Source organism: Stomoxys calcitrans, chromosome 2 (assembly GCF_963082655.1).
Source record: "Stomoxys calcitrans chromosome 2, idStoCalc2.1, whole genome shotgun sequence".
Taxonomy (NCBI): domain Eukaryota; kingdom Metazoa; phylum Arthropoda; class Insecta; order Diptera; family Muscidae; genus Stomoxys; species Stomoxys calcitrans.
Window position 1 is genome coordinate 223,864,143 of NC_081553.1, and position 26,269 is coordinate 223,890,411.

Below are 26,269 nucleotides of genomic sequence, written 5' to 3' on the forward strand. Positions count from 1 at the left end.
TTTTTATCGCATTATACCCATAATTTTCCTCTCGAAAACTATGCAGTGCATTTTATTTGCACTGGGTAGTGCTTAAATATGACAAGACCAGAAATGATGCATTCGTTTCATATTCTATGCAGCGACGTATGTATTTGAAGCATTTCCTGTTTCCGGTGTTTTATGAGGATATAAATTGTTAGTTTAAGATACCTTGTTGGGTTTTTTTGTTAGCTAAGCTTTTTGTTCATATGATTTATGATCTTACGTACGTATTTAATATGTTGTATGTGTGTGTGTACGTATGTGTATAATTTAAATATTTCTTTGAATTTCATTGCATATATCTTTAATTTATGTATGTTAAAATATAATATAATTTAAAATATTAAATAATATCTTGTTTTAGTTTTACTTAAGGAATTCCAACATTTGTTTTGTTTTCTTTTTGGTTTGTTAATTTATTCAAAAGGATTATAGAATTTGTAACTTTTTGGTTTCTTGTTTTCAATATAAGTAATGTATGTGTATTTTATGTATAAACTTTATATCCGATATATCACACTTGGATCATTTTTTCTAAAGAAACCGTCATGTTCGCATTAATATGTTTATCTTCTTCTTCTTCTTTATTGCAATTGCATTATTTTTAATTAAAAAACTGTATTTTTATCACTTTTCATTTCTATGCAAAAATATGACGGTTAATCAAGCAACTAGCAGATAATTGCTTTTGCTCTCTCTCTCTCCTATTCTTATTGCAAACGGTTTCAAAGTTCTATCCATTCTAGCATATAAGTAAGCATCTAGCAAATAACTACTAACTTTTTCTATCCTCGCCTATTGAAAACCACAGACAATAAATATAGAGTCTGTGCTGAAAATGGTTTCATTTAACCACGTTTACACTGCTCATTACAGATGAACAAATGATCGAGTCATTAAATCTGGATTTAAAGAGCAGTTGATGTGTTTTATTTACTCAATAAGCGGATTTTCTCGCTTAGTTTGTATGGAGAAAAAATCCATCCCCGATTAGCTAAACGGCTAATCTTATCGCCGCTTACTATCGTCATTTATTAAAACATATGGTATCATCATTCAATCTGAATGACAAAACTAAAGGAGGAAGAACGCAAAATATCTATTCAATGAGTAAACGTTCTGCAATGCAAAAATTTCTTAGGAATTTAATAAAATCACATTTATGAACTCGGAGAAACATTTATTTAGAATTAAAATGACTTGTTTTGTTTTTTATGTTGATATTTGACTATTTTGGATGAGTGTCAGTGCGTTGTCCGAAATCGGACCGATACGTCCGCATTTTGTAAGAGATTCGTCAAAAAATCGCCTACAAATTCGGTACAAAGTAAAATTTTACACCGATATCCGTTCGATATGGCTGTATATATATCAGATTTCCCTCAACCGTGTCGTTCCGACAACGTGACAACCACTTCTCTCGTTTTTAGTTACGATGTCGGCAAGACATCGGATACGTTATCGGGTGATGCATTCGATTGTCGGACAGCAATCGGAAAATTTTCTTAGCTCGGTAGTTCACGCCATTTTTGTTTGTTGTGTTATGGCTCTTAACTATAATGCACACATACAACCGAATGTTATGAAAATTCGTTGAATGATAGTGTACTCCGCGAAAAAAAAATACTCAGCTGCCTGCGGTACACTACCTGCAAATGAATTGCTGTGAGTAATGGCTTAGTGCCGCACATTTTGAGTAATAGACTGTTATCGATTTTGCAAGAAGGTCGATCTCTGGTTTTAATCAGTTCATTTGCACTGAAAAAAAATATCCAAAACATAATACTCATATTTTGTACTACACAGAACTTGGACTATTTTAATCTTAAACCCCGTTTACACTGCTCATTAAATTCTCTTTGTTCATATCTTGTTTCTCGCATATTCTCTGCTCATGTACTCACACATGTACACATACGCACACAAATTCCTTTGAGTGTGATGGCAAAACGTCGATCAGCTTGATGACAACATGGCGGATTGCACCATATGATTTGTGGTTGTTGTACAAATGAGACTACCATTAATTGTTTCGCCATGGCCAATTGATTTGTTTTAACTTTAAGAATGAAAATTGTAAGTTATCGGCTGTAGGATATCGAAAGATAAGCATTTTTCACTGTATAACACCCAATTTACTTCTCGCAATTTAAGTTACGACAATTATCAGATGATTACCTTTGCCACTTCCAGGAAAATGGCAAAGGTGATCCTTGCTTTTACCCCTCTCTCTACTGCAAACTGAGAACTGCCGCAAGTAATATAGTCTAGTGTGAATTGGAGCTAACTATGTGGTGCAATAATGCAACCCTAAATACTCTCGCTTACTTTTTCTCCCTTTTCTCTTTCTCTAACTCTCTCACCGTCTCCTTAAAGCGTCAACTCTTCATTTGATGTTTGTATCTCTAAACGTGGCGCTTGTATTGCGGATTCCTCTCTAATATCGGTTAATATAACCACTTCGTATGGACTACAATCTGATAGATGTAAAAATGAGCATAGCCAGCCATAGAAACCCTTTTCTACATCGGCTATTTCATTGGCCCAACTGGAGAATTGAAAACTAAGCTGTACAAAGCCTGAATAAAGGGCCAGACCGAAACTACAGCCCACTATATAGATTGGATAGGCTGCCACCAATATGGGAGACATCAGCAAACGCATAATTATCGATTTCTCCTCATGCATATAATTGAAAACGTTGTACCAGGTAATGGTGCCTATATAGAAACTATATATACCCGATATAACCGATACAAAAGGCAAGCAGATCAGCGATAGCAGGAAGACATGCAAACCAGTACTAAGGGAACATTTGCAGCAGAGATTCTCCTTTTTTTGTTGCACACTACTCATGGCCACCGCATTGATTTTCTCCAATTCATCACGACTCAAGTTCAATTGAAGATCAAAACTTTGACCCTTTTTGCGGCCTCGTTTAATGGTTCCGGTCATGGTTAAATAATTTGTGCTATCCATGGATTTTCTGGCCGTCTGATATCTTTCCAATGAATGATCGTAAGTATTCAAAACACTGGTCTCACCCGATTCCAAATCCTCATAGTTTGTGGCCTGATCTGGGGAATTGCGAGCACTACGCAGCTGTGGTAAGTCTGTGCGTATATTCACCCTCTTCTTCGAGGAAGATCGATTACTCAGGCAATCGTGCGACTTACTTAGTTTCACATCCAAACTACTCTCCGAGTAGCTGGAAGGAGTTACCGTTGATGATTCATGACGTTGTGTGGATTTGGTTCCCTGCGAAACACTTTCGAAATTATTGAGTTCATTATCGTCTACATAAATATTATCCACCGATTGGGCTGACTGTGCCGATTTGATATCGGCATCGCCATTTTTTACGGGAATTTGTGGCAGTGGTTGTTTGTTTTTGAGTAACAATTTCGTGTTGAGCAGATCCTCCTCTAGGCCATTGTTGGAGGGAGACAGTTTTTGACGGTTCTGAAAAAATAAGTTTTTAAAAGAAAAAAGAAGTTAATATAAATACAAAAAAAAAAATACTACACGTTCATAGCTTTATAGTGTGATAACGATTTCTTTCTGTGTACTAAAAGGCATAGTATATTCTGGGAACAATGAAACGGCTCTTAACTTTTGGTCTTAATCAGGTCTAGAAGTGGCATAGAATGGTACTAGTTGCACAAGTTCTGTCGAAGGTTTTCCTAGCGTTCCTTTAAGCCGCGTGCTTTGAGGACGCCGCCAACTCTAGCCGAGACTGAATTGATGGACCACAAATTATTTGTATGGTCGTCAGCGGTATTTGGAATAAAATTATCATATCTATTAGATGACGATAAAAGAACGAAAAGTTTCAGACCTGATAGAGGGAGAAAGTTGGTTCTCAAAGCTAGGGTAGAGAAAACCGATTTACAACCAAGGCGGTAATGTCACAGACCGTCCTGGATTGCTAGAGATCGTTAAAATGCTTGAGTTACAAATAATACGAACCGCATAATTTGTATACCAAGTCAAAGTGGGGAGGGCCACAGAATTGAGAACATGAACGAGAGACGGCAAGTGATTCCGTGCAATGAAGAATGGAAACAATGTCAGTGAGACCTTCGGCGTCTACACGGGACCTATATGATTAAAGGTCCACCTACACAGTATAAACGCGTGCGTCTGCTACGCCCAGTTACATTTCCCATTTCAATTACCGGTTTTCACGAGAGAATCCGCCAATTGTGTTTGGACTTTAACAAACTTGGAGCAAAGAAGGCGAAGCGCTGCGTGACAATTTGATCCGAGTTATTAACACGGAAGAGAGACACGCACGCGATACAGGGGCTTTCCGAAACGATGCTATGTGGAGATTGGGATCGCTAAAAAATGAAGTGCATACTGAGCTAGAAATGTGAAAAAATCAGTGCTACACATTATAGATGCTTGCGAAGCTGTGAGAGGACCTCTTTGGAGCACTACCTATGTCAATGCCCTGCTTTGGGGAAAAGTCTCACCAGTTGGGATCAGACGTTAGATCAAATTTAAACTTAGAAGCATAGAATGGAAAATAAAGAAATAAGTAAAGAGCATAGAATTTCTGGCAAGGCTTTCAAGGTTCTCTTTAGAATTTTATGTATTGCATTTAATGCCGGCTCTATAAAATCAACTTCGATCAACTCAGTCGGTCCTAGACTTTGAAGATATAAGCATTTTATGATAAAGTTCCTTTAACTAAGGATTTTTAACGAAAAGTTATTGAAAAATTGAATTTTGATAATCAAACATTGAGTTCAGAGAAGTTAGAGTGGATTCCATAGTCTACAAAGTCATTTACGGAACCGATAATAGACGGTTAAAGCTATGGGAGATATAAGCATTTTAAGTTCATTTGTATATCTGTAGGCCACCATAGCGCAGAGGTTAGCATGAGACGCTTAACGTCAGGGTTCAAATTCTGAATCGGACTGCACTCATTTATATGTGAGAAGTTTCTCCCTGTTCCTTAGTAGAATGTACATGGGTAAAACTTGCATTCTCTGTATATCGATGGCTTTATATAAAAAGGGACTAACTCGATTATTTGTTTTTTTAAGTCAGGATAAGGAAAAAACTAAATAAAATCCATAAAATTTTATATATTACATCTTAGCTGCCATGTGCTTAGCGAGTTCGACGAATAGCTTTCAATATGGATTCCTGATAAAAGTTCCGCCTTGCCTGTATACTCTTTTGTACACTCAGATAGACAGTAAAATGATGTTACCCTTAGAGCGGCTATTCTCTGTATTGAAATCAGCGCCTTAGCCCTCTACTTGGCCTGTAGGGATTTAGCCCAAATATAGTTATTGCAGGCCTCCATCACAAGCTTGCACCTGCTTGGTAGAGGTCTTCCGATGTTCGCCATATCGCCCTAATTGAGCCGTTATCTTCGTTGTTTTTGGTGTCTTTTATTGATTTTGGTCTGTAAAAGTCAGTTTCGTGTCCAGTGGTATCCCTAGGTATTTCACATGCTTTCTTGTAGGTAAAACAATGCCCTCGATCAGCATGTCTGTATCTATAGGGATGTGTTTCCTCGTGGACGGAAGTGGCTCAGAATTTTGCATTGCTAGCTGCTGCCTCATAAGTATACCGATCAGAATTATTTTCTGATTCGATTTAGCTATGTCCGTCTGTCCATGTTAATTTGTGTACAAAGTACTGGTCGCAGTTTTCATCCGATCGTCTTCAAATTTGGTACAGGCATGTTTTTCGGCCTACAGACGAAGCCCATTGAAATTGGAAAAAATCGGCTCAGATTTGGATATAGTTCCCATATATATGTTCATCCGATTTTCGGTAATAATGCAATAAAATGGTAGATTTGGCAGGAAGGATTTTCTTATGACTCTCGGATATAACTATCATATATATATCGCCCGATTTTCACTCCTAGAGCCACTGCAAGCGCATTTATTAACCAATCTTCCCAAAACTTCGTACAACGATTTCTTCGACTACTTCCACAATGTCTATAAAGTATGCTCGAAATCGGTTCAGTTTTAGATATAGCTCCCATATATATGTTCGTCCAATTTGCAGTAATATTGCAATAAAATGGTCTTTTGTTGGCCGATTCTCTCGAAATTTGGCAGGAAGGATTTTCTAATGACTCTCGACATTACTGGTGAATTTCATGGGTTCAAAATTAGATATAGCTCCCATATATATGTTTGTCGGATTTTGGGTAATTTGCAATAAAGTTGTCATTTGTCAACCGTAGTTATTACAGTTTTAGATATAACTGTCACCGAGGTCCATCGAAATTAGTTCAGAATTGGAAATAGCTCCCACATTGTACTTACAGGGTAAGTGTAGGGTATTATACAGTCGGCACCGCCCGCCTTTTGCCCTTCCTTACTGGTCTGAAATAATTTATCTTAGCCAGTTTGAAATTGACTGCAAATTCTATAATGTCATCTACGCAACCGAAAACTGTTGGTCTGAGTCTTAGGAGATATAAGCATTTTAAGTTATTTGCTTGTCCTAATTTTGGACGAACCATAACATTGAATTTCATTCATGTATTTACCCACTCATTTTTTAAATTTTATTAAACTTTTTCATTTTTACATAACCTTTGAACGTTTGTGGCCCACAACTACATTCATTAGATATACATATATCCCATTGACAAATGGTAAATTTCCTAAATATAACCATCATCACGTAATTTTAAAAATAACTTCCTTTTTGTGTAGATTTTATAATGTGTCCCTCTTGTGCACTCACCTGTACATTGGCTATGTGATCCACATAATTTTGTGTGCCGTTTGCTTTTTTGTTTGCTTGACGTTTACGTGGCGGAATAAAAACTGGGCGTTCCTTTGCCATATTATTTGTGGTGGCATCGTTGGCCATTTCGTCGGCTACCATTTTCCTCGTTTAGCATAAAACCCTTATGTCTAGTCTGGTAATATAATTATTTTCATTAAAAAACACTCTAATATTTATAAAATTATTCCTTGTTTTAGTTTTTCATATAAATTTAGGTATTCTTTAAATTGCGAAGACTTGAATTGGTAAATGCATTTGAACTTAAATTAGGACGTTTTCTTGGTTTTTGCCTTAAATATGTTTTCTTTGTCGTTTAATACACGAAGCAGGACGATGGCAATGGCACAACAAATTTCTTTTACAATTTAAGAGTTTAGCAAATATATTTTTTCTTCACCAGGATATGCTTTCAACTACTTATAATGTTGGGATTAAGGATTTTTGAATTTTATTTCTCTAACATTAAGTATTTTTTAAAGAAAAAATGTTTTTATTTTTGTTTATCGAACATTATCCTTTGTATTAGCCGTAGTCGTCGTCGTCGCAAACTATTTGAAATATCTGTCTGGCATCTATGCAATACCCACTCCTCACTCGGTCACTCACTTTCAGCCACACGCCACTCTCAATTTCCATTCTCCATGTCTTTGCTATTGATTTTTCGCCCCTTGCTCCATACTGAATGGGAAATGCACAGCATGTCCTTGTAACGTTTTGTTGTTGTTTACATTGTTACTTATGTAGAATGCTTATACTCTCTCTTGTCATCCCTGCCTGTGGCTCGCTCTTTGGTTCACAAAAATGGTTCTCTTCTCTCTCGCGCCCTTTTACTTACCAAAAGGAAAGAACCCTCGTTAATGCTTTGTTATGAATATTTGACATAAAGGGATGATGAGATAATTGAGTAACATGTTGTTTTGAAGGATAATGAATAGAAAACAAAAAACTATGAGTTAAATGTCACTTAAAATAGGGTAGAGGAGAGAAAAGTAAGATACTATTACGAAAGAGATAATCATAAAAAAAAAAACAAAAGTAAAAAGTGTAAATTTGTCAAAATAGAAAAAAGAAACACCCAGAGTGGCCAGAATTTTTTAAGGTCATGTGCCACATGTCACCTGTTGACTTCGGAAATGAACTTAAAAAATTGGAATAAAATAAAATTTTAATGAAACTCGGACAATAAAAAATTACATGATTGGAAAAAAAGCAAATAAAATGTAAACATTTTTCAAAATACTGCAATTTTTGCAAATTTGAGAACTAGCGGGTATGTCATGACATTTTAAGTCCATCTGGCCATGTCCGTCCGTCTGTCTTTCGAAAGCACGCTAACTTTCGAAGGAGTAAAGCATGGCGCTTGAAATTTTGCAAAAATACTTTTTATTAGGGATTGTAAATGGGCCAAATCGGTCCATGTTTTGATATATGTGCTATGTGTGGTTTAAATTGGCACCGATCTAGGATCTTGACCTCTTGAGCCTCTAGAGGGCACAATTCTCATCCGATTTAGCAGAAATTTTGTACAACGGTTTCTCCCATGGTCTTCAACATACGTGTCCAATATGGTCTAAACCGATCTCCCGATTTTGATTCTTGAGCCCCTACAAGGCGCAATTCTTATCCCAATGGACTGAAATGTTACACAATGACTTCTACAATTTTCATTTATTTATTCTTTGTTTGCCTAAAAAGAGATACCGCGCAAAGAACTAAACAAATGCGATCCATGGTGGAGGGTATATAAGATTCGGGCCGGCTGAATTTAGCACGCTCTTACTTTTTTCATATGGAGTTTGACAGCATTCTGCTTGAAAAGCTGAACAGAATACTCAGCTTAAGGAAACATTTTTCAGCGGTGGCTTTCCCCTCCTAATGCTGGCAACATTTGTGAGGTGAAGGAACTCCACATCGCACTCTACGAACTACGAACTTTGTTGTGACTCAATTCTCATGTTTCCCTACTCGGAACAAAAGTCCTTTTGTTCAAAAACAGTATCTATTAGGAACTATCGCAGCAGTCATCCCAAACAACACCTAGTCAGTTCATTGCAATGGAATCAACCTAGAATCTTTTCTGTCCACGAAATAGCCTCCTTTGCAAAATCTACGACTACAACAGCAGTATGAAGACCACCCACAACACGGCTCTCTGAACTGCAACAAGCTTAGTTGCGGCTCAGCTCTCAACCCAAAGCCTAGTACTGATTTCATTCGCAGCGAAAATGCTTATTAAATTATTGCGAAATCCGAAGTACTCTATTTTATGCCAGAACACAAACAAAAGTCAAACAATAACACACAACCAAGACAACGTCATTGAAACGAAGTTAATTGGTGCCCATTTCGTGAGCATTTAATTACATTGGAAGGAAATTTGAATTGGCGCAGCGACATGTCGCCAATATTTTGCTTATGGAACTCAGTACCACTTCTACGGAATGTGGTCGCATTTTCTTCGTCACCATTTTTTTTTATAATCCATTTTGACAGTTGTGCGGTTGAAAAGTCGAAGTCAGTACTAGGCTTTACAAGGAACCACTTCAATTACATCACCTATTAGTCTATCCAGTCAATACTACCCGACTAACAACCAGACCTATTCTCGATATTTTTTAGTTATTTAATTGGTCAATAAAAACGCATTGACCATTAAATTCTTTAAATTAAATAAAATAACTGTTTCAAATATTAGGACCCAAGGTCAAATATTTTCATACCCCTAATATTAACAGCTGAGTTTTTCCGATTGTCATTTGGGGGCGCGCCGATAACATTTGTGTTAGTTATCGCATATATGAGACAAGAGAAATCAAACCATAAAGGGGGGCTGTTTAAAAGAGAGCGAATTTTATACTCACCAATGCTCTTACTAAAGGGGAGCACATGGCATTATTGTTGTTTAAAGCAAAATCGGTAAAATGATGACAAATATTCTCCCCATTTTGATTGTGTTTTGGGGGTTTTGGTGCTTGAAAACGCATTTAGAAGAGCTCCAATGTTTAGTAGCATTTCGTTTAACGGTCGTAGAGCTGTGTGGGCTTTTAGAAGGCACGCGGACTTTTAAAGAAAACAAATAACGAAGTACATAGCTTGTAAAAAAAAGAATAAAAAACTACATCAAATGCGTCAACAATAATTATCTAAAGTCTCGTGCAGTGGGGAAGGCGGGTCAAGTGTATCTGTCTATCTGTTGAACATTAGTCAATAGCCAGCCGGGTTGTTGAAAAAAAAAAACAGATAAATAGTGACGCGTATATAGAGTCAGTCTGATTGGTATTTATTAATAATTTCTTAAAAGAAATATTGTTAAATAATAATACACCGACTGAACACATATGAACGATCTTTCTCAAGGTTTTTTTCGGAGGTTCATGAGTTGAAACAAAGAAACAAGTAAAAAAACAACACACAAATTTTGTTTTTGGAAATACAGCCAAAATTTTTGATTTGGTTTTCGGAGAGAAGTAAACAAACCCCTCATCACAATGGAGCGTATCTTGCGGGGCATTATGCGCTATCGTAATACAACACGTGAGCAGATGGTTAAAGAGTTTCAAAAAGTTCGCGATAACCCAGAAGTGAGTACCTGAAATCTTCAACAACTTATCCCGTTCTTACCCCGCAAAAACCATTTCCATATGAAGTAATTCATCACATTTTTAAATGAAAATATTGCCATTAGCAATTGAATTGTATTTCAACGCTTATAGAAGAGTTTAAGGCAAACCGCTGTGCAAACAGGTTGATTACACTGGCGTACAAATATTTCTTTGTACCTACGTGGATAAAGGGATAATGAATTAAATGATTTTTAGGCTTTTTTCAACTGTTTAACTGTTGTTTATTCGGGATCCATCGATAGCTCTTATACGGCATGTGGCTGTTCTTTACACAGATTCCACATTTTTATACCCACCACCGAAGGATGGGAGTATATTCATTTTGTCATTCCGTTTGCAACACATCGAAATATCCATTTCCGACCTATAAAGTATATATATTCTTAATCAGCGTAAAATCTAAGACGATCTAGCCATGTCCGTCCGTCTGTCTGTTGAAATCATGCTACAGTCTTTAAAAATAGATATATTGAGCTGAAACTTTGCACAGATTCTGTTTTTATCCAAAAGCAGTTCGAAGTAGAGCTATATCGAACTATATCTTCATAATGCGCCCATATAGACCGATCCGCCGATTTAGGGTCTTAGGCCTATAAAATCCGCATTTATCATCCAATTTTGCTGAAATTTGGAACAGCGAGTTATGTTGGGCCCTTCGACATCCTTTTTAAATATGGCCCAGATCGGTCCAGATTTGTATATATCTGCCATATAAACCGATTCGCCAATTTAGGGTCTTGGGCCCACAAAAGCCACATTTATTATCCGATTTTGCTGAAATTTTGGATAGTGAGCTGTTTAGGCCCCTCGACATTTTTCTGCAATTTGGTCCATATCGGTTCAGATTTGGATATAGCTGCCATATAGACCAATCCGCCGATTAAGGGTCTTAGGCCCATAGAAGCCACATTTATTATCCGATATTGCTGAAATTTCGGACAGTGAGTTCTGTTAGGCCCCTCGACAACTTTCTGCAGTTTGGCCCAGATCGGTTCAGGTTGGATATAGCTGCCATATGGACAGATCTCTCTATTTTGGGCCCATAAAAGGCGCATTTATTGTCCAATGTCGCCGAAATTTGGGACAGTGAGTTAAGTTAAGCCCTTCGACATACATCTGCAATATGGAATAGATCGATTAAGATTTTGATATATCTGTCATATAGACCGATCTCACGATTTAAAGTATTGGGCCCTTAAATGGCGCATTTATTGTCCGATGTCGCCGAAATTTGGGACAGTGAGTTATGATAAGCCCTTTGATATACTTCTGCAATATGGCCTAGATCGATCAAGATTTGAATATAGCTGCCATATAGACCGATCTCTCGATTTAAGGTTTTGGGCCCATAAAAGCCGCATTAATTGGCCGATGTCGGCCCGGCCGAACTTAACGTCTTTTTACTTGTTTCTTGTTTACGTCCATCTAGTCAGCCAGAAATGAGCCTCATTGTTCCACAAAAATTTTCCATCAAAAGGCTATGGCACATAACCAAATCACCCAAAAAGCTTCTTGGGGCCGTAAAAGACTAGTCGGGAGATCGGTTTCTATGAGGCCTTTATTAGATTATATACCGATTTGCACCATACATACCGTGGATGTTGGCAGTTATAACGAGTAACATTTCGGCCAAACCGGAGGTCCAAGGGCTTTTGGTCCAAAAATGCGTGTGCCTGGGGTCAAAACTAGAGGAGGTGCAAAAAATGAAAAAATTCGGGCTGCGCCCTAAAAATGCATCTTTCCCAGCACGCTTATCTTCGAAGGAGTAAAGCTCTGTGCTTGAAATTTTGCACATAAAATTCTTCTTAATGTAGGTCGGATGGGATTATAAATGGGCCATACCATTTCATGTTTTAGTTTAGCTGTATATAAACTGATCTCCTGATTTTATATCTTGAGCCTCTAGAGGGCGCAATCCTTATTCAATTTTGAGCGATGTATTTCGTAGAATCGAGGTGGTCAACGTTAAGGACCCACCAAAAGGTCCCGTTCCATCTACGACCCTGAATGTTACCAATAATCTGGTTAACATTTGAGCTATTTTTTACAGTCACCCCCTGTATTAGGGATCCTAAAGTCGACTTTCGACTAATCGATTAGTCGACTTTTTTTTTGTAAAAAAGTCGAAGTCGACTTTCAATGATTAAAAAGTCGAATAGAAAGCCGCACAGGGAAAAAAAGTCTAAAAGTCGACTTTTCGTCCCAACTTGGGATCCCTACACTGTCGTATGTCTATGATGGCTATTGCACACCTTAAATAATGATGTGCTTTTTGTAAACGTGTGTAAATCAAATTGACAGAAATCAGACATGAATGCCAAGGTTAGAGCACATAAAATTACACGCTTTTGATCGCATATGAACATTTTTTACAAAAGAGATACATATGCACATACATGCATCACATATGGGTAAATTGCTTTCAGTTGGCAAATTCATCTAAAAATATGCAAAACTTAATAAAATTGCAAAATCAACAAGCTTTTCCGTTCTTTATATTATCCCAAACAATTCTCTCTTGCTCTCTTTCTTTCTCTTTGTCACACAAACGTGCTGTTATGAATGGCCATAGCATTTTCGAAAACTTGAACAGCTAATCGAGCAGTGGATCCATGTATGGCTTATCTTATGAATTCATTTTAGGTCAAATTATTGAAAAATCGAGCAAAAACATAAACATAAATATGTGCATATGTTGGTACATAAATGTCCGTTGTAGATTTCAGCTTATTTCATAGCTTTCCTCGAATGTTGAGTGCAGCCGATCAATATCTGTCTGTTGTTTACCTTTTTTTACTTTTATGTCCAAAGTTCGTTAGAAATTCGAAAAGAAGAATATAAGTCAGTGTTATCGGATTGTAATTAATAAAATGTCCATAGTACATCTAAAACTCATTTTCAAATATGAAAGCAAACAGAAGGTCATTAAACTGTGCTCTGGCATTTCAATTGCTTTCAGTTAAAATTGGTGGATACAAAAGATTTTCAGTGCAAAACAGTTAGGAATAGTTATCGATATCATGCGATAACAGCTGATTTTCACTGCATAATGCTAACAGCAAGCAATGACATTTTGGTACATTTTTCAAAAGTTCTATTAATTTAATTCTTTTTTTCAGAGTCTATGCTTGGGCTTGAAATGTTCACCAGCTAAGCATTTGCTTTTTTGAGTGTTTTGAGTAGATTGTACTGATTAGCACCTCGCACAGGTTTATCATTAATATAATAAAACAGCTTAGTTAGCAAATCTATAGCACGGACTTTGCTTTTTGGCACACATTGTCTTTAAACAGTAACAATTGAAATATTTATAATTGTGTAAATATGAAATTCAATTTGAGGAAGACTTAATTCATTATACCTGACACGAACTATCAAAAATGTATTTGTAAAAAACAAATAAACGTACATACGTGCATGCAAACACCTACATACTGTGTTAAAATATTGAAAAATATTAGAAATCTATAGAAATCATTAAAGTGAGTAGGTATTTAGTAATAAATAAATAAAAAACACAGATTAGGAAATCTAAACAGAAATTAAGTTCAAAGTATTTTGTTCATTTATGTTTTCCTGATTCGTTGCAACCTTGTAAATACACGTCGAATAGGGGGAAAGGAAACCACATTTCAAAATGTCTAGATTGATAATTCTAACACAAATAAAGGTACATATTCATACACATATACCTCAAAATAAAGGTCTAAAACCATGTTTTCACTTGAGCCCAAATCCACTTGATTTAAGATAATCTCAAAACCCCGTTTACACTAAGATACAGGGTGGATTTACCAGTTCTAAAGCCGCATTGATAGGGCCCAATTGTCTCATTGACTTTAGGTTTTAATCTTTCACACAGTACGCTCGAGAGTATCTTGTATGCGATGGGGAGGAGACTTGTTCCTTTGTAGTTGGTACATTCCGTCTTGTCTCCTTCCTTGTGTACGGGACATAGTATGCTGAGGTTCCAATCATCGGGTATGCATTCTTCTAGCCAGATTGCGCAGATAAGCTGATGCATACGCCTTATTAGCGTGTCGCCTCTGGTCTGAAATAGTTCCGCGGGTAACCCGTCGGCTCCTGCTGCCTTGTTGTTCTTTAGTCCGGTTACTGCTTCTTGGACTTCATTCTGACTAGGAGGTAAACATTCCATACCATCTTCGCCGGTATTCAATACAAACTCAGTGTTGCATTTGAATTTCGAAAGAGATTTACTGCAAATCTCCTCAAACAAATAGATTTGCTCACACTGAAAATGTATGGGAAATGTCGTTGCAAAACATGAGATTTTCGAAATCTCGTCGCAAATCTTGATTTGCTCCAAGTGTAGCATGGCGAAACAATTAAAAGTGGTCTCATTTGTACAACAACCACAAATCATATGGTGCAATCCGCCATTTTGCCATCAAGCTGAGCGACATTTTGCCAACACAAAGAAATTTTTGTGCGTCTGTACATACGTGTGCGTACATGAGCAGAGAATATGCGAGAAAGAAGATGACAAAAAAGAGAATGCAAACAAAAATATGACATCTTAATACCGTCAAACCTTACCGGCTGTTAACAGCTGTTCGGGTGAGACCACCTTGTTAAATCCGCCTTGAGAAACAATGATGTCAATCTCACTTATTGTTGTTGTTGTTGTAGCCACATTTCATGTGGCCACCTGTTATAAGGTTGAAGTACAGCCGATATTACTTACATAAACAAAGAGAATTTTTGGGAGTTTTAGAACGAGTTTAATAATTTTTTTTTTTTTGTACTGAAAATAATGCTTTCACTTCTAAGGCTACCATTATTTTACCATTTTTTGAGAAAAGGCGTAAGATTTCATGGAATTGCCCGGTTATAAAAAGGAGGACCCTTATTATTGAGATTTAAACTTGAATCGGGCAGCACTCAGTGATATGTGAGAAGTTTGCCCCTGTTTCTTAATGGAATTTTCAAGGGCAAATTTGCATTTAGCATATAAGGCTGAAACCCGATTTGACTTCCAATAACCGTGGTAAGTATGGTTCAAATCAAACTATAGTCTAGCATAGCTCCCATATAAGCCGATCTCCCGGTTTTACTTCTCGAGCCTCTGGAAGCCGTAAAAAATATCCCAAGTTTCGTATCACGGCCGAATTTATCATGTTTTTCAAATTGTAATTATATCTAGTGCTGCATCCCATGCTACTACGTCAATGTATTCCGCGAAGCAGTTAGATAAGCTTTGAAATCTGTTTGAAAATGCAATTCAAATAAGGAAATCATCGCCCATGTAAACTATTTGATTAGTTAGTGCCAATAAATGACGACAAACAACAAAACGTGATACAATTAAGTTCCAGCTGACAGTCATAAAAATAGCTTTCTATATATGAGGCACTTGATATTAAGATATGAGTTAGATTGTTGTTAGGTGATGATGAAAATGCAAGGACCAAAATAGTTAAACAGACATTTCGATAGACTTCAAAAATTTGCTTAATTACACAAAAAAAAAAAATAAAAATCGTTTTCAATCACAAAACTAATTGATCCAATTAATTTTTTTAATTAAACTGCTTTAATCACGAAAATTTTATTTTCAATCACCGTTTTTGGAGAAGTTATCGAAAATTATTTCGATTATAAAAATTGAAAAAATTATTTAAATTTTCAATTAATTTTTTAATTGATCAATTCAAAAAATGATTGACATTTTTAAAATTTTCAATCAATTTGTTCATTGATCCAATTAAAAGATGATTGAAATTTTTTGAAAATTCCATTTAATTTCTATTTTTGGTACACAGATGTTTACCTCCTGAAATATGAACTTGATGTGCGTTGTTTGGGCAAAGGTCTGTGGGCACCTGTATCGGGTAGGGGTGTCCTATAGATTGATTGTTGTTGTCGTAGCAGTGCATTGTGCTTTGGGGCGGTAGCCCTTGGTGGATGAAGGACTCCATCAGTTTAATACGTATGGTAGAACCGGCTGCCATGGTATTGCTACAGATTTGTCAAAATGTGGGACGTGTGGGTGTATTAAATCTCCTTCCCTTTATATTGAACAAAATTGAATTTACTTAAGCACCATATTGGAAAATTTGTTAAGATATGATTAAAAAAATTATTGAATAAATTAATTTTTTTATTGAAAATTACTACATTTTCAGATTCAGTTAAAAAATTAATTGATTCAGTTAATTTTTTAATTGATAATAAAAAATGACAATATTTTCAATTACGGTGGTAATTGGAAAAAATTCGTATACAATTAAAAAATGATTGAATCAACAAATTTTTTAATTCAAGCGATTTTATTTTCAATAAAATTTTTAATTGGAATTTTTTGCGATTTTTTTTTCTTTGTAAGTGTGAAATTCTCCAAGCGCTTGGGTCTGAAACATTGCCTCTCCTATTTTTAATATCAAATTAGACACGCTCAACTTGGTCATTCTCATCCTGTATGAGGTCTTTTTTTTCAAGACATCCATTGTTGCCGATCAAATAATACTTTGACGGAAGCATCTTCTTCCAATCGCCCAACCTGATCTAGCCAGAGATATATTCATTTACAGATAGTGGCAGTTGCCCAACAACAAAATATTGCATGCACTATCTGTTAAAATCAATGATTAGTGCGACTCTGATTTCGAGTATGTTACTTGTTCGCTCCTCCTTTTCGTTGTTTGTGTGCAATGGTTCTTAACTATGATACACACACAACCAAAACTCGTTGACAGATAGTGCACTTCGAGAGAAAAAGTTTAACTCAGCTGTTAACGGTACACTATCTGGTAATTATGGCATGGATCTAGCCAACGTTGTTGTTGTAATTTATTATCCGACCCATCCAGCGACCTGCTTTAAGTGACTTTTTTTCGACATACTCAAGGGGCCGACAATGACCGATCCATAACAGGGATGGAAAATTCAAAAATTGAAATGGTACTTATGTATGGAAGGGTATTATGTAGTCGACAACACCCGATTTTTGCCTTTAGTTATGAGCTGATTTTTACCTTAAAGAAAATCATACATTAGGTCAATACCTATATCAAACAACTCTTATGATTAAAACCCCCTTAAAAGCACACACAACACCCATACCTATTGCATAATTTTTGCTAAACCCCTTATCATAGCGCATATAGCCCCAGAATGAATGACGATATTTAATAATAAATAGTATATTCACTATCTCCCCTATCGTTTATTTACAGCCCAAGGCCGTATTTTTCACCTGTATGGACAGTCGAATGATTCCCACCAGATATACGGATACACATGTTGGTGATATGTTTGTGGGTGGGTGTGTAAATGTTATCATCTCAAAAAACAAAAGCTAAGAGACCTAAAGCTAGAATTATAATACCCTGTCCATTTTCATTGCAGTACGTAATGCTGGAAACTTAATACCACATGCCCAACATTTTCAAGATGAACACTTTAGCTGTGAGCCGGCAGCCCTAGAGCTGGGATGTGTGGTGAATGATATACGACACATCATAGTCTGTGGTCATAGTGATTGTAAGGCCATGAATTTATTGTATCAACTAAGGGATCCAGAATTTGCTTCAAAGGTAACAAACAAACACCTACCATACATGTATGCATATGCCTACATTTCTTTAAATTTTATATTCCCTTGCAGACCAATCGCCGCTTATCACCTTTGAGGGCTTGGCTTTGCACCCATGCCAACACCAGTCTGGATAAATTTCTTGAGTGGCGCGACTCCGGCATGGAAGAACCCCTGATATTTTCCTCTGAAACCCCTTTGCGTCGTTTTGTCGCCTACATTGATCCGGACAATAAATTTGCCATTGAAGATAAACTTTCACAAATTAATACGCTGGAACAAATGTCCAATATAGCCTCGTATGGCTTCTTAAAGAAACGCCTGGAATCGCATGATTTACATATACACGCCTTATGGTTTGACATCTACACTGGTGATATTTACTATTTTAGCCGTGGCTCCAAACGTTTCATTGCCGTCGATGAGGATAGTGTCGAGAAGCTAACAACGGAGGTGCGTAAATTCTATTCCTGAAAAACTAAGGCGCGGGCTGCCAACTGTTGATAGCAGTAAGAGACTCAATTTGAGAAAATGAAACAACCAACCAACCAGGCATGCATTTATTTATTAACTGTGATAAAAGTGGACACAGGTCGGTGGAAGCGAGTTGTAAGGACGTGAGAGATGGTTTTAAAATTCTTGAAATTTGGTTTAAAAGGAAAAATTTTATTGAAATTTTTAAAAGACAAAATTTCAGTGAAATTTTCTCTACAACTAAAATTTCAGTAAAATTTACAAAAAATTTTCTCTTTAGACAAAGTTTTATAAAAACTACACCCAAAGACTCGATTTAAGTAAAATTTAGTGCAAAAAAGTTTTCACACAACATTATTGAAAAAAATTTCATTCAAAATTCTTAAAGGCAAAATTTTTTTGAAGACAAAAATCGGCCATATTATTCTAGAGACATTTTACTGAAATTTTTTCTGAAGACAGAATTTTGTAAATTTTTCTCTGAAGCAAAATTCTTGTTGAAAATTTCTTCGAACACTATTTAAGTCAAATTTTGACTTTCGAGAAAATTTCACTTAAATTTTGAGTTTGATGAAAATTCAATTGAAATATTGCCTTTAGAGAAAATTTCATTGAAATTTTGTCTTTGGAGAAAGTTTCACTGAAATTTTGTCTTTGGAGAAAATTTCACTGAAATTTTGTCATTAGTGTAAATTTCACTGAAATTTGGACTTTAGAGAAAATTTTAAAAAATTTTGTCTGTAAAGAAAATTTACTGCAATTTTGTCTGTAGAGAAAATTTCACTGAAATTTTTACTTTAGAAAAAATTTCACTGATATTTTTACTTTAGAAAAAATTTCACTGAAATTGTGTCTTTGGAGAAAATTTCACTGAAATTTTGTCTTTGGAGAAAGTTTCACTGAAATTTTGTATTTAGGGTAAATTTCATGGAAATTTTGTTTTTAGGGTAAATTTCATGGAAATTTTGTCTTCAGAAAAAATTTCACGGAAATTTTGTCTTTAAAAAAATGTCACGGAAATTTTGTCTTTAAAAAAATGTCACGGTAATTTTGTCTTTAAAAAAATGTCACGGAAATTTTGTCTTAAGAGAAAATTTCACGGAAATTTTGTCTTTAGAGAAAATTTTACGAAATTTTGTCCTTAGGGAAAATTTCACTGGAATTTTGTCCTTAGAGAAAATTTTACTGGAATTTTGTCCTTAGAGAAAATTTCCCTGGAATTTTGTTCTTGTAGAAAATTTTACTAAAATTTTGACTTTGGAGATTTTGTCTTTAGAGAAAATTTAGCGCCAATTTTGTCTTTAGAGAAAATTTCACGGAAATTTTGCCTTTAGAGAAAATTTTTGTGAAATTTTCTTTTTGGAGAAAATTTTATTGCAATTTCATATTTTGATTAAATTTTATTGAAATTTCGTCTTATTGAAAGAAAATTATTTATAGAAAATTTCACTGAAATTTTGACTTTAGAGAAAATTTCACTGAAATTTCAAAATTTTGTTTTTCATTTTATTAAAATTTTCTCTAAAGTCAGAAAGAAAATGTTATTGCAATTTCATATTTTGACTAAATTTCATTGAAATTTCGTGTTTTTTTTGAAAGAAAATTATTTAGAGAAAAATTGCACTGAAATGTTGTCCTTAGAGAAAACTGCACTGAAATTTTGTCTTTGGGGTAAACTTCAATGCAATTTTGTCTTAAGAGAAAATTTCGCTGAAATATTGCCTTTAGATAAAGAAAATTTTCTTAAAATTTTGCTTTTAGAGAAATTTTTCTTCAAATTTAATGTTCACAACAAATTTTCTTTAAAATTGGTCTTTGGACAATTTTTTTTTAAAACATCTTGATCGTACGAAAATTAACTGCAGTTTATATCTCACAGATCTGTGTTACAACCATCCATACATATAAAGAACAAAAAACGGACCACTAATTAGGGAATTGTTTTTCGATTATTTATTTTGTTAAGAATATATTTGTATATTTTGCTAAATAATTTTTTCCGAAAAAAACAAAATGAAAAATTAGGTAATGTATTGTATTTGTATTAAGATATGTAGTCAATGAATAGAAAATTAAGATATTGTGTGTTCAAATATATTTTTATGTGTCTTTAATAAATTAAAAAAAAAAAAAAAAAAAAAAAAAAAAACATACAAAAAAGAAATCTTCATTGTAGTTTTGACAAGGGCTATAATCGCGATAATCGCAACATTCGATATTTTCGAAATGTCTATATATAAGTATCCATAGTATCGATAATTTCCTATAACCTATATAACAAACGAAAATGAGAAGTAAAAATCTGGAGAGCGATTTACATATATAGAAGCAATATCAATGTACAGACCGAATAAAACGGTTAGTGGGAAGTCATGAGAGAAATCATTGTAAAAAATTTTAGACGAAAAGGGTAAAAAGTGCTCCATCTATAGGCGCAATATATATTGAAGGATACGTTCAGTACGTATCGCTATTTTTTTTTTTCAATTTTGCAAAAAAATAACTTTGCCGATCGATAGGAAAAACATCAATCGATATTCAAACAAAAAATAAAATATCGATAGTGCCATCGATATTTTGCCAGCTCTAGCCTAATTCCTGCATTAGTAATCGCCTTACTACGATTCGTATAGCTGGCCAACTATCGATAATCGCAACATTCAATATTTCCGATAGTTTCAATAATAAATATCGATACGATCGTTAATTTCCCATCACCTATATATCAAACGGATATGAAAAGTAAAAATCAGCAGATCGATTTATATGAAAGCAATATCAATGCACAGACAAAATAAAAACAATTGTATTACTGTACAAAATATAATCCTAATCGGATGAAAATTTCGCCCTCTATAGGCACAATGTATCTTAAAGGATGAATTCAGTGTCGGATTGCTTATTTTTGTTTAATTTTGCAAAAAATTGAACTTTTGCGATAGTATCCATCGGAAAAATATCAATCGATATTCAGTCAAAAAACTAAATATCGATAGTGCCATCGATATTTTGCCAGCTGTAGTTTTTTGGATGATGGCATCCGTAATCGATTAATTCTAATAGAAACATCGATGTATGTACGAATGAAGGAGTTTTTGCCCGCAACAATTTACTTAATGCAAACAACCATTTTTCGTATCTTTTCAAGAAATTATTTAAAAATAGGTCACAGAGGTATTTATTTTGTTAAAAAAAAACAATAATTATAATATATTCATATAGTTGCCACTTAATTTGGACAAAAATTACCTTTGTGGTCTCACGCGAACAGCTGTTAACAGCCGGTCAGGTTTGACGGTATTAAGATGTCAGATTTTTGTTTGCATTCTCTTTGTCGTTATCTTTTTTTTCGCATATTTTCTGGTCATATACGCACAGGTATACACACACTCACACAATTTTTTTTTGTGTGTTGGCAAAACGCAGATCAGCTTGATGGCATGCAAATGTGGCTACTGCGACTATTATTCTTCTTCTGACGCCTCAGTGTACAACAACAACAGCAGTGATCTCATTTGTACAACAAGCACAAATCAAACTGGACGGCTTTAATCAGCTGTCTGCATGAGATCACCTTTTATTTTCGCCTTGGATTAACCGAGGCAGTAACACCAAATGTCGTATTAAAATTTTGAGTAGTAATGACAAAATTGAAGAAAACCTAAAAAATTTAGAGTAGCTTAGAAATCAATACCATATTTCTATTCTCTACAATACCCACCTAAGTATGATTAAAACCACAAATGTATTTTTTTCATTGGACTTATTAAAAAAAGATTTTATTTGTCTTTAAACATTGGTCAGAAAACAAAATTTGTTAACAAAGTATTAAAAAAAACACTTATTGTGCCAAAACAAAAGACTTATAGATATACATGGTATTGGCTACATCAAGAACTTAACTTTCAAAAAGGATTTTTTTAAAACTATTAAAAAATTATATATCTGATTGAAATTTTTTAGAAGGATTGCTCATTCAAAAATACTTCTCCAAAATTACGGAAAGCAATGGAAAGTTATAAGGAAAACATTACAAAAAGTTTATAATTCACTTATTGTGGTTATAACGTCTTTGTCTATAATTACATGTTTAGGTTACAATAAGTCACTTTCTCCAATATATCTCCTTACATTGCCTTTTTTAATGGTATTGATGATGATTTACCGCATTCGTATTAGGATTTTCCAATTCTTCAAAATATTTTCGTGCATTTCGTATATTTACCAAAGTGGCTTCTGATGGTATTGTGGGATCGGACATAACTACCATAACATATGTGTTGCTCGTAAATGTGTCGATGAATGCGGCAAAGGCGCTATTTCGCACTTCAATTGAATGGAATTTACCACCCAGCTTGGAACAGCTTAGTTTGAATTGTTTTATGATATTCGAGACTTTTTCGAAACGATGTGAATCTCGATTCTTTTTACTTTGGCAATGTGAGATGACCAAAAAGGTGGCTTTTTCGAAGAGTAAAACTTCATCGGCTTCAATGACATTGGCAAAGGCTGAAAGGGAGTTTTCCAAAGCTGCTACATTGGGTATAAGCATAGTGACAATGCTGGACCATGCTCTGAAAAAGAGACAAAATGGGGAAAAAATTAAAAATTAGGAATAAAATTGTTTATTTACTCTAGGTGAGAACATCTCACAGTTTTTCCCAGTTATGCATCATTTATAGAAATGGGCATCTACCCAATAAATTGCCCACATTGTGAACTTATAGGGAATTAACCGGTAAATACCAGGGCTGCGGAGTCTAGCCCTGGACTCCGCGTCGGAGTATTAAGACCGAGTCGGAAAGCGTTTCGGAGTTGGGGCAAGCGTGCTAAACTCTGAGCCAAAGTCCGACTACGGCCTAAAAACCTCCACTCTGGTCGACTCCGCAGTCTTGGTAAATACCCAATGTGGGAGAATTTTTGAAAATATGCCCATCTCTAGCCATTTTGTCTCTTATTTTAATAGTTTTTTCGTTTTCCTTCCTTTTCTGTGACCTTAATATCTTACTAACCTATAAAGGGTTTCATCCCAGATACTGGTTCTAAAGCATGTTACATTTCCAGGTCTTGATAAACGTATCAAATCATCTTCACGATCTTTGAATAAGGTTTCTCTTTGTTCTTCAGCCACCAAATCCATTTTATGGATTAAACAAAATATTTTAGCATCTGGAGAGTTCTACAAAAAAACACAATAAAAAAGGAAAAGGTTCAGGTAAACCCCAAAAAACCCACCTGCAGCAAGGCCTCCAAACAAGACTGATAATAATGAACATCACGCTCCAATTCACGGCTCTCCACATCGAAAACATAAATCAGAACTTCTACATTGCGAAATATATTGTCACGCTGAGAGGCAAAATACTGCTGCATAAATCCCTCCTGACCACCACAATCCCACAGGTTTAAAACCAAATTGCCCAGAAAGCGGACATGGGAATGCTCAACATCAACTGATGTAAAGAAAACATTTGATGTAGACGGGGTTAGGATTATTATTTTTTTTAATGTCACAGGTAAAACTTACTTGTTGCTCCCAGCCTAGTTGTGTCTCTGGCTATATAATTGGCAAATATTATGGAACGCATACTCGTCTTACCCGAGCCACTCTTGCCCATAAGTAGAACCTATACAAAAACAAGATTATCTTTAAAATTTTATTGTTAATTTATTACAGCTTACCTTTTTCTTCATTTTGTGTCTGTTGAATTTCTTTTGTTTAGCTTTTTATGCTCAAAAACTCTTTTATTCGAGTAAAAATAGTTTTTTTCTTTCTGTTTTTCTACGCCCTGTCTGATAACAAAACAAGACACAAACTAAACAGCTGATTGACCACTGTGTTGATTATTGACTGTACCGTTACGTGACGTAGCGGATGATAATGAATGAATGCAGCAACAACACCCTGTGTATATCAGAGTGTACTAAGAAGTAACGGTTGAACTATTTGAAAGGCTATAAAGTCAAGGTCAAGGTAAAAATGCAACTTTACCCATGGACATATGGTACAACAACAAAATTCTACCCCCAAAGAAACTATCTTGATTGGCCAATGCCAAAGTGGTTTTAGGAATAAAGTTTGTTTTACAACTTATCTTCTTCAAATCTATTTTATATTTGTATTTTCATCATTATAACATTGGATAAAATATCAATGCAAAGTTGTGCTAAGTTATCGATAACATGCAATAACAGATTATAAGAAACGATTAATCGTGATTTGTACTAAAATAAAGCATCAACAATGCAAATCACTATTAATCGTTTTTTTATTTTCTCTTGTTGCATGTTATCGATAACTTACCAGTATAATTTTACACTGATATTTTATCCAGAACATCTAACTTGCAATAGATAGGAATAAAATAAAATACAGCAGTTGTAGTAATTAGTTATCGATATCATGCGATAACCGCTTATAATACGAAATACACATTGGTTATTTAAAGGCGCTAAAAACTCGCTTTGTTATAGGCTCTCGATACCGCTAATTGTCCGCGACTATAGGTCCAGCGACTGCGAATTCTTACGAACTCCGCCTGTAATATGCTGCACCTGTCCAGAAGCCTATGGGAATCCCTGATTCCAAGGAACTCAATGAAGACTCCTGCTTTGGTGCCCCAATCAAATTTACACCCATCCCTGTAAACAGAGGATCTAGGGAAAAGCGGGGTATCCCCTATCCAGAGATCCCCTTTCGAGAAAACGCCGTGCAACTCGTCAACAATGTGGAACTTCGTCAACAATGTGGAACTTCTGTGGTATATAATCAGCGCCACATATAGCATGTCGCCACGCGCCTCTCCATCCTCTTGAAGAACAAAAGAATGCTCAAAGTACCTGACTGCCTCAGTCTTACGGCGATCTTATGCGAAGCCCGTTGGGCCTCACCCACCCAGAGAACCTCCTCAACGCCCTTTGAACCATACTTAGCAAAGTTGTTGGATGTCATAGCAAAACACGTCGTGCAAAATTTCAGCCAAATCGGATGGGAATTGCGCCTTCTAGAAGCTCAAGAAGTCAAGACCCCAGATCGGTTTATATGACAGCTATATCAGGTTATGAACCGTTTTGAACCATACTTGGCACAGTTGTTGAAAGTCATAACAAAACACCTCATGCAAAATTTCAACCAAATCGGATACGAATTGCGCCATCTAGAGGCTCAAGAAGTCAAGACCCAAGATCGGTTTATAGGTCAGCTTTATCAGGTTATGGACCGATTTGATCCATACTATGCAAGGTTGTTGGAAGTCATACACGTCGTGCAAATTTTCAACCATTTTTGAACCATACTTAGCACAGTTGTTGGAAATCATAACAAAACACTTCATGCACAATTTCAGGTAAAGAATTGCGCCCCCTAGTGGCTGAAGAAGTCAAGAGCTAAGATCGGTTTATATGGCAGCTATATCAAAACATGGACCGATATGGCCCATTTACAATCCCGACCTACACTAACAAAAAGTATTTGTGCAAAATTTCAAGCGGCTAGCTTTACTTCTTCGAAAGTTAGCGTGCTTTCGACAGACAGACGGTCGGGCGGACGGTCGGACGGTCGGACGAACATGGCAAGATCGACATAAAATGTCATGCCGATCAAGAATATATTTACTTTATGGGGTCTCAGACGAATATTTCGAGTAGTTAAAACTAGAATGACGAAATTACTATACTCCCATGCTATGGTGGAGGGTATAAAAAATACTAAAAGATTGAAATATGTAGTATCTCTGCTTTTTAGTTACATGCATTTAAAATAATTTGTATGTCAAGTCATAGAGTGTATTTTATTGCTTAGAGTTGAGAGAAGTTT

General features: G+C 35.5%; 3 protein-coding genes and 1 long non-coding RNA gene across 6 annotated transcripts; 2 read left to right on the forward strand and 2 right to left on the reverse strand.

The window, feature by feature from the left end:
- Positions 1–382: 382 nt before the first annotated feature.
- On the reverse strand, positions 383–6,900 carry LOC106091228 (uncharacterized). 2 transcript variants are annotated; one of them, XM_013257718.2, is made up of 3 exons: positions 6,757–6,900; positions 3,340–3,486; positions 383–3,282 (listed from the first exon to the last, which is right to left on the reverse strand). In XM_013257718.2, the coding sequence occupies exons 1-3, from the start codon at positions 6,898–6,900 to the stop codon at positions 2,395–2,397; spliced, it is 1,179 nt and encodes a 392-aa protein (XP_013113172.1). In that variant the 3' UTR covers positions 383–2,394. The 2 variants fall into 2 exon arrangements, with proteins under 2 accessions (XP_013113172.1, XP_013113158.1); XM_013257704.2 differs by having other exon boundaries at positions 383–3,486.
- Positions 6,610–7,088, forward strand: LOC131995324 (uncharacterized). Its single transcript, XR_009397380.1, has 3 exons — positions 6,610–6,664; positions 6,726–6,937; positions 6,999–7,088. It is a non-coding gene; the product is annotated as an uncharacterized LOC131995324 (long non-coding RNA).
- Positions 7,089–9,792: 2,704 nt separating this feature from the next.
- LOC106090663 (beta carbonic anhydrase 1) lies at positions 9,793–18,882 on the forward strand. 2 transcript variants are annotated; one of them, XM_013256941.2, is made up of 5 exons: positions 9,793–10,077; positions 10,159–10,382; positions 17,621–17,705; positions 17,793–17,980; positions 18,052–18,882. In XM_013256941.2, the coding sequence occupies exons 2-5, from the start codon at positions 10,290–10,292 to the stop codon at positions 18,451–18,453; spliced, it is 768 nt and encodes a 255-aa protein (XP_013112395.2). In that variant the 5' UTR covers positions 9,793–10,077; positions 10,159–10,289; the 3' UTR covers positions 18,454–18,882. The 2 variants fall into 2 exon arrangements, with proteins under 2 accessions (XP_013112395.2, XP_013112403.2); XM_013256949.2 differs by having other exon boundaries at positions 9,793–10,064.
- A 3,425-nt stretch (positions 18,883–22,307) lies between these two features.
- LOC106090678 (ras-related GTP-binding protein A) lies at positions 22,308–24,269 on the reverse strand. The gene is made up of 5 exons (XM_013256958.2): positions 24,136–24,269; positions 23,981–24,080; positions 23,689–23,906; positions 23,466–23,632; positions 22,308–23,027 (listed from the first exon to the last, which is right to left on the reverse strand). The coding sequence occupies exons 1-5, from the start codon at positions 24,145–24,147 to the stop codon at positions 22,595–22,597; spliced, it is 930 nt and encodes a 309-aa protein (XP_013112412.1). The 5' UTR covers positions 24,148–24,269; the 3' UTR covers positions 22,308–22,594.
- Positions 24,270–26,269: the final 2,000 nt, after the last annotated feature.

Coding starts and splice junctions, on each gene's coding strand:
- LOC106091228 (XM_013257704.2), bottom strand. CDS start 6,900: ATGGTAGCCGACGAAATGGCCAACGATGCCACCACAAATAATATGGCA. Junction 3,487..6,756: donor ATCACATAGCCAATGTACAG/GTGAGTGCACAA, acceptor TTATTTTTTCAG/AACCGTCAAAAACTGTCTCC.
- LOC106090663 (XM_013256941.2), top strand. CDS start 10,290: ATGGAGCGTATCTTGCGGGGCATTATGCGCTATCGTAATACAACACGT. Junction 10,383..17,620: donor AAGTTCGCGATAACCCAGAA/GTGAGTACCTGA, acceptor GTTTATTTACAG/CCCAAGGCCGTATTTTTCAC. Junction 17,706..17,792: donor TGTTGGTGATATGTTTGTGG/GTGGGTGTGTAA, acceptor TTTTCATTGCAG/TACGTAATGCTGGAAACTTA.
- LOC106090678 (XM_013256958.2), bottom strand. Junction 23,907..23,980: donor AACTAGGCTGGGAGCAACAA/GTAAGTTTTACC, acceptor TCTTTACATCAG/TTGATGTTGAGCATTCCCAT. Junction 23,028..23,465: donor TGGGATGAAACCCTTTATAG/GTTAGTAAGATA, acceptor TCTCTTTTTCAG/AGCATGGTCCAGCATTGTCA.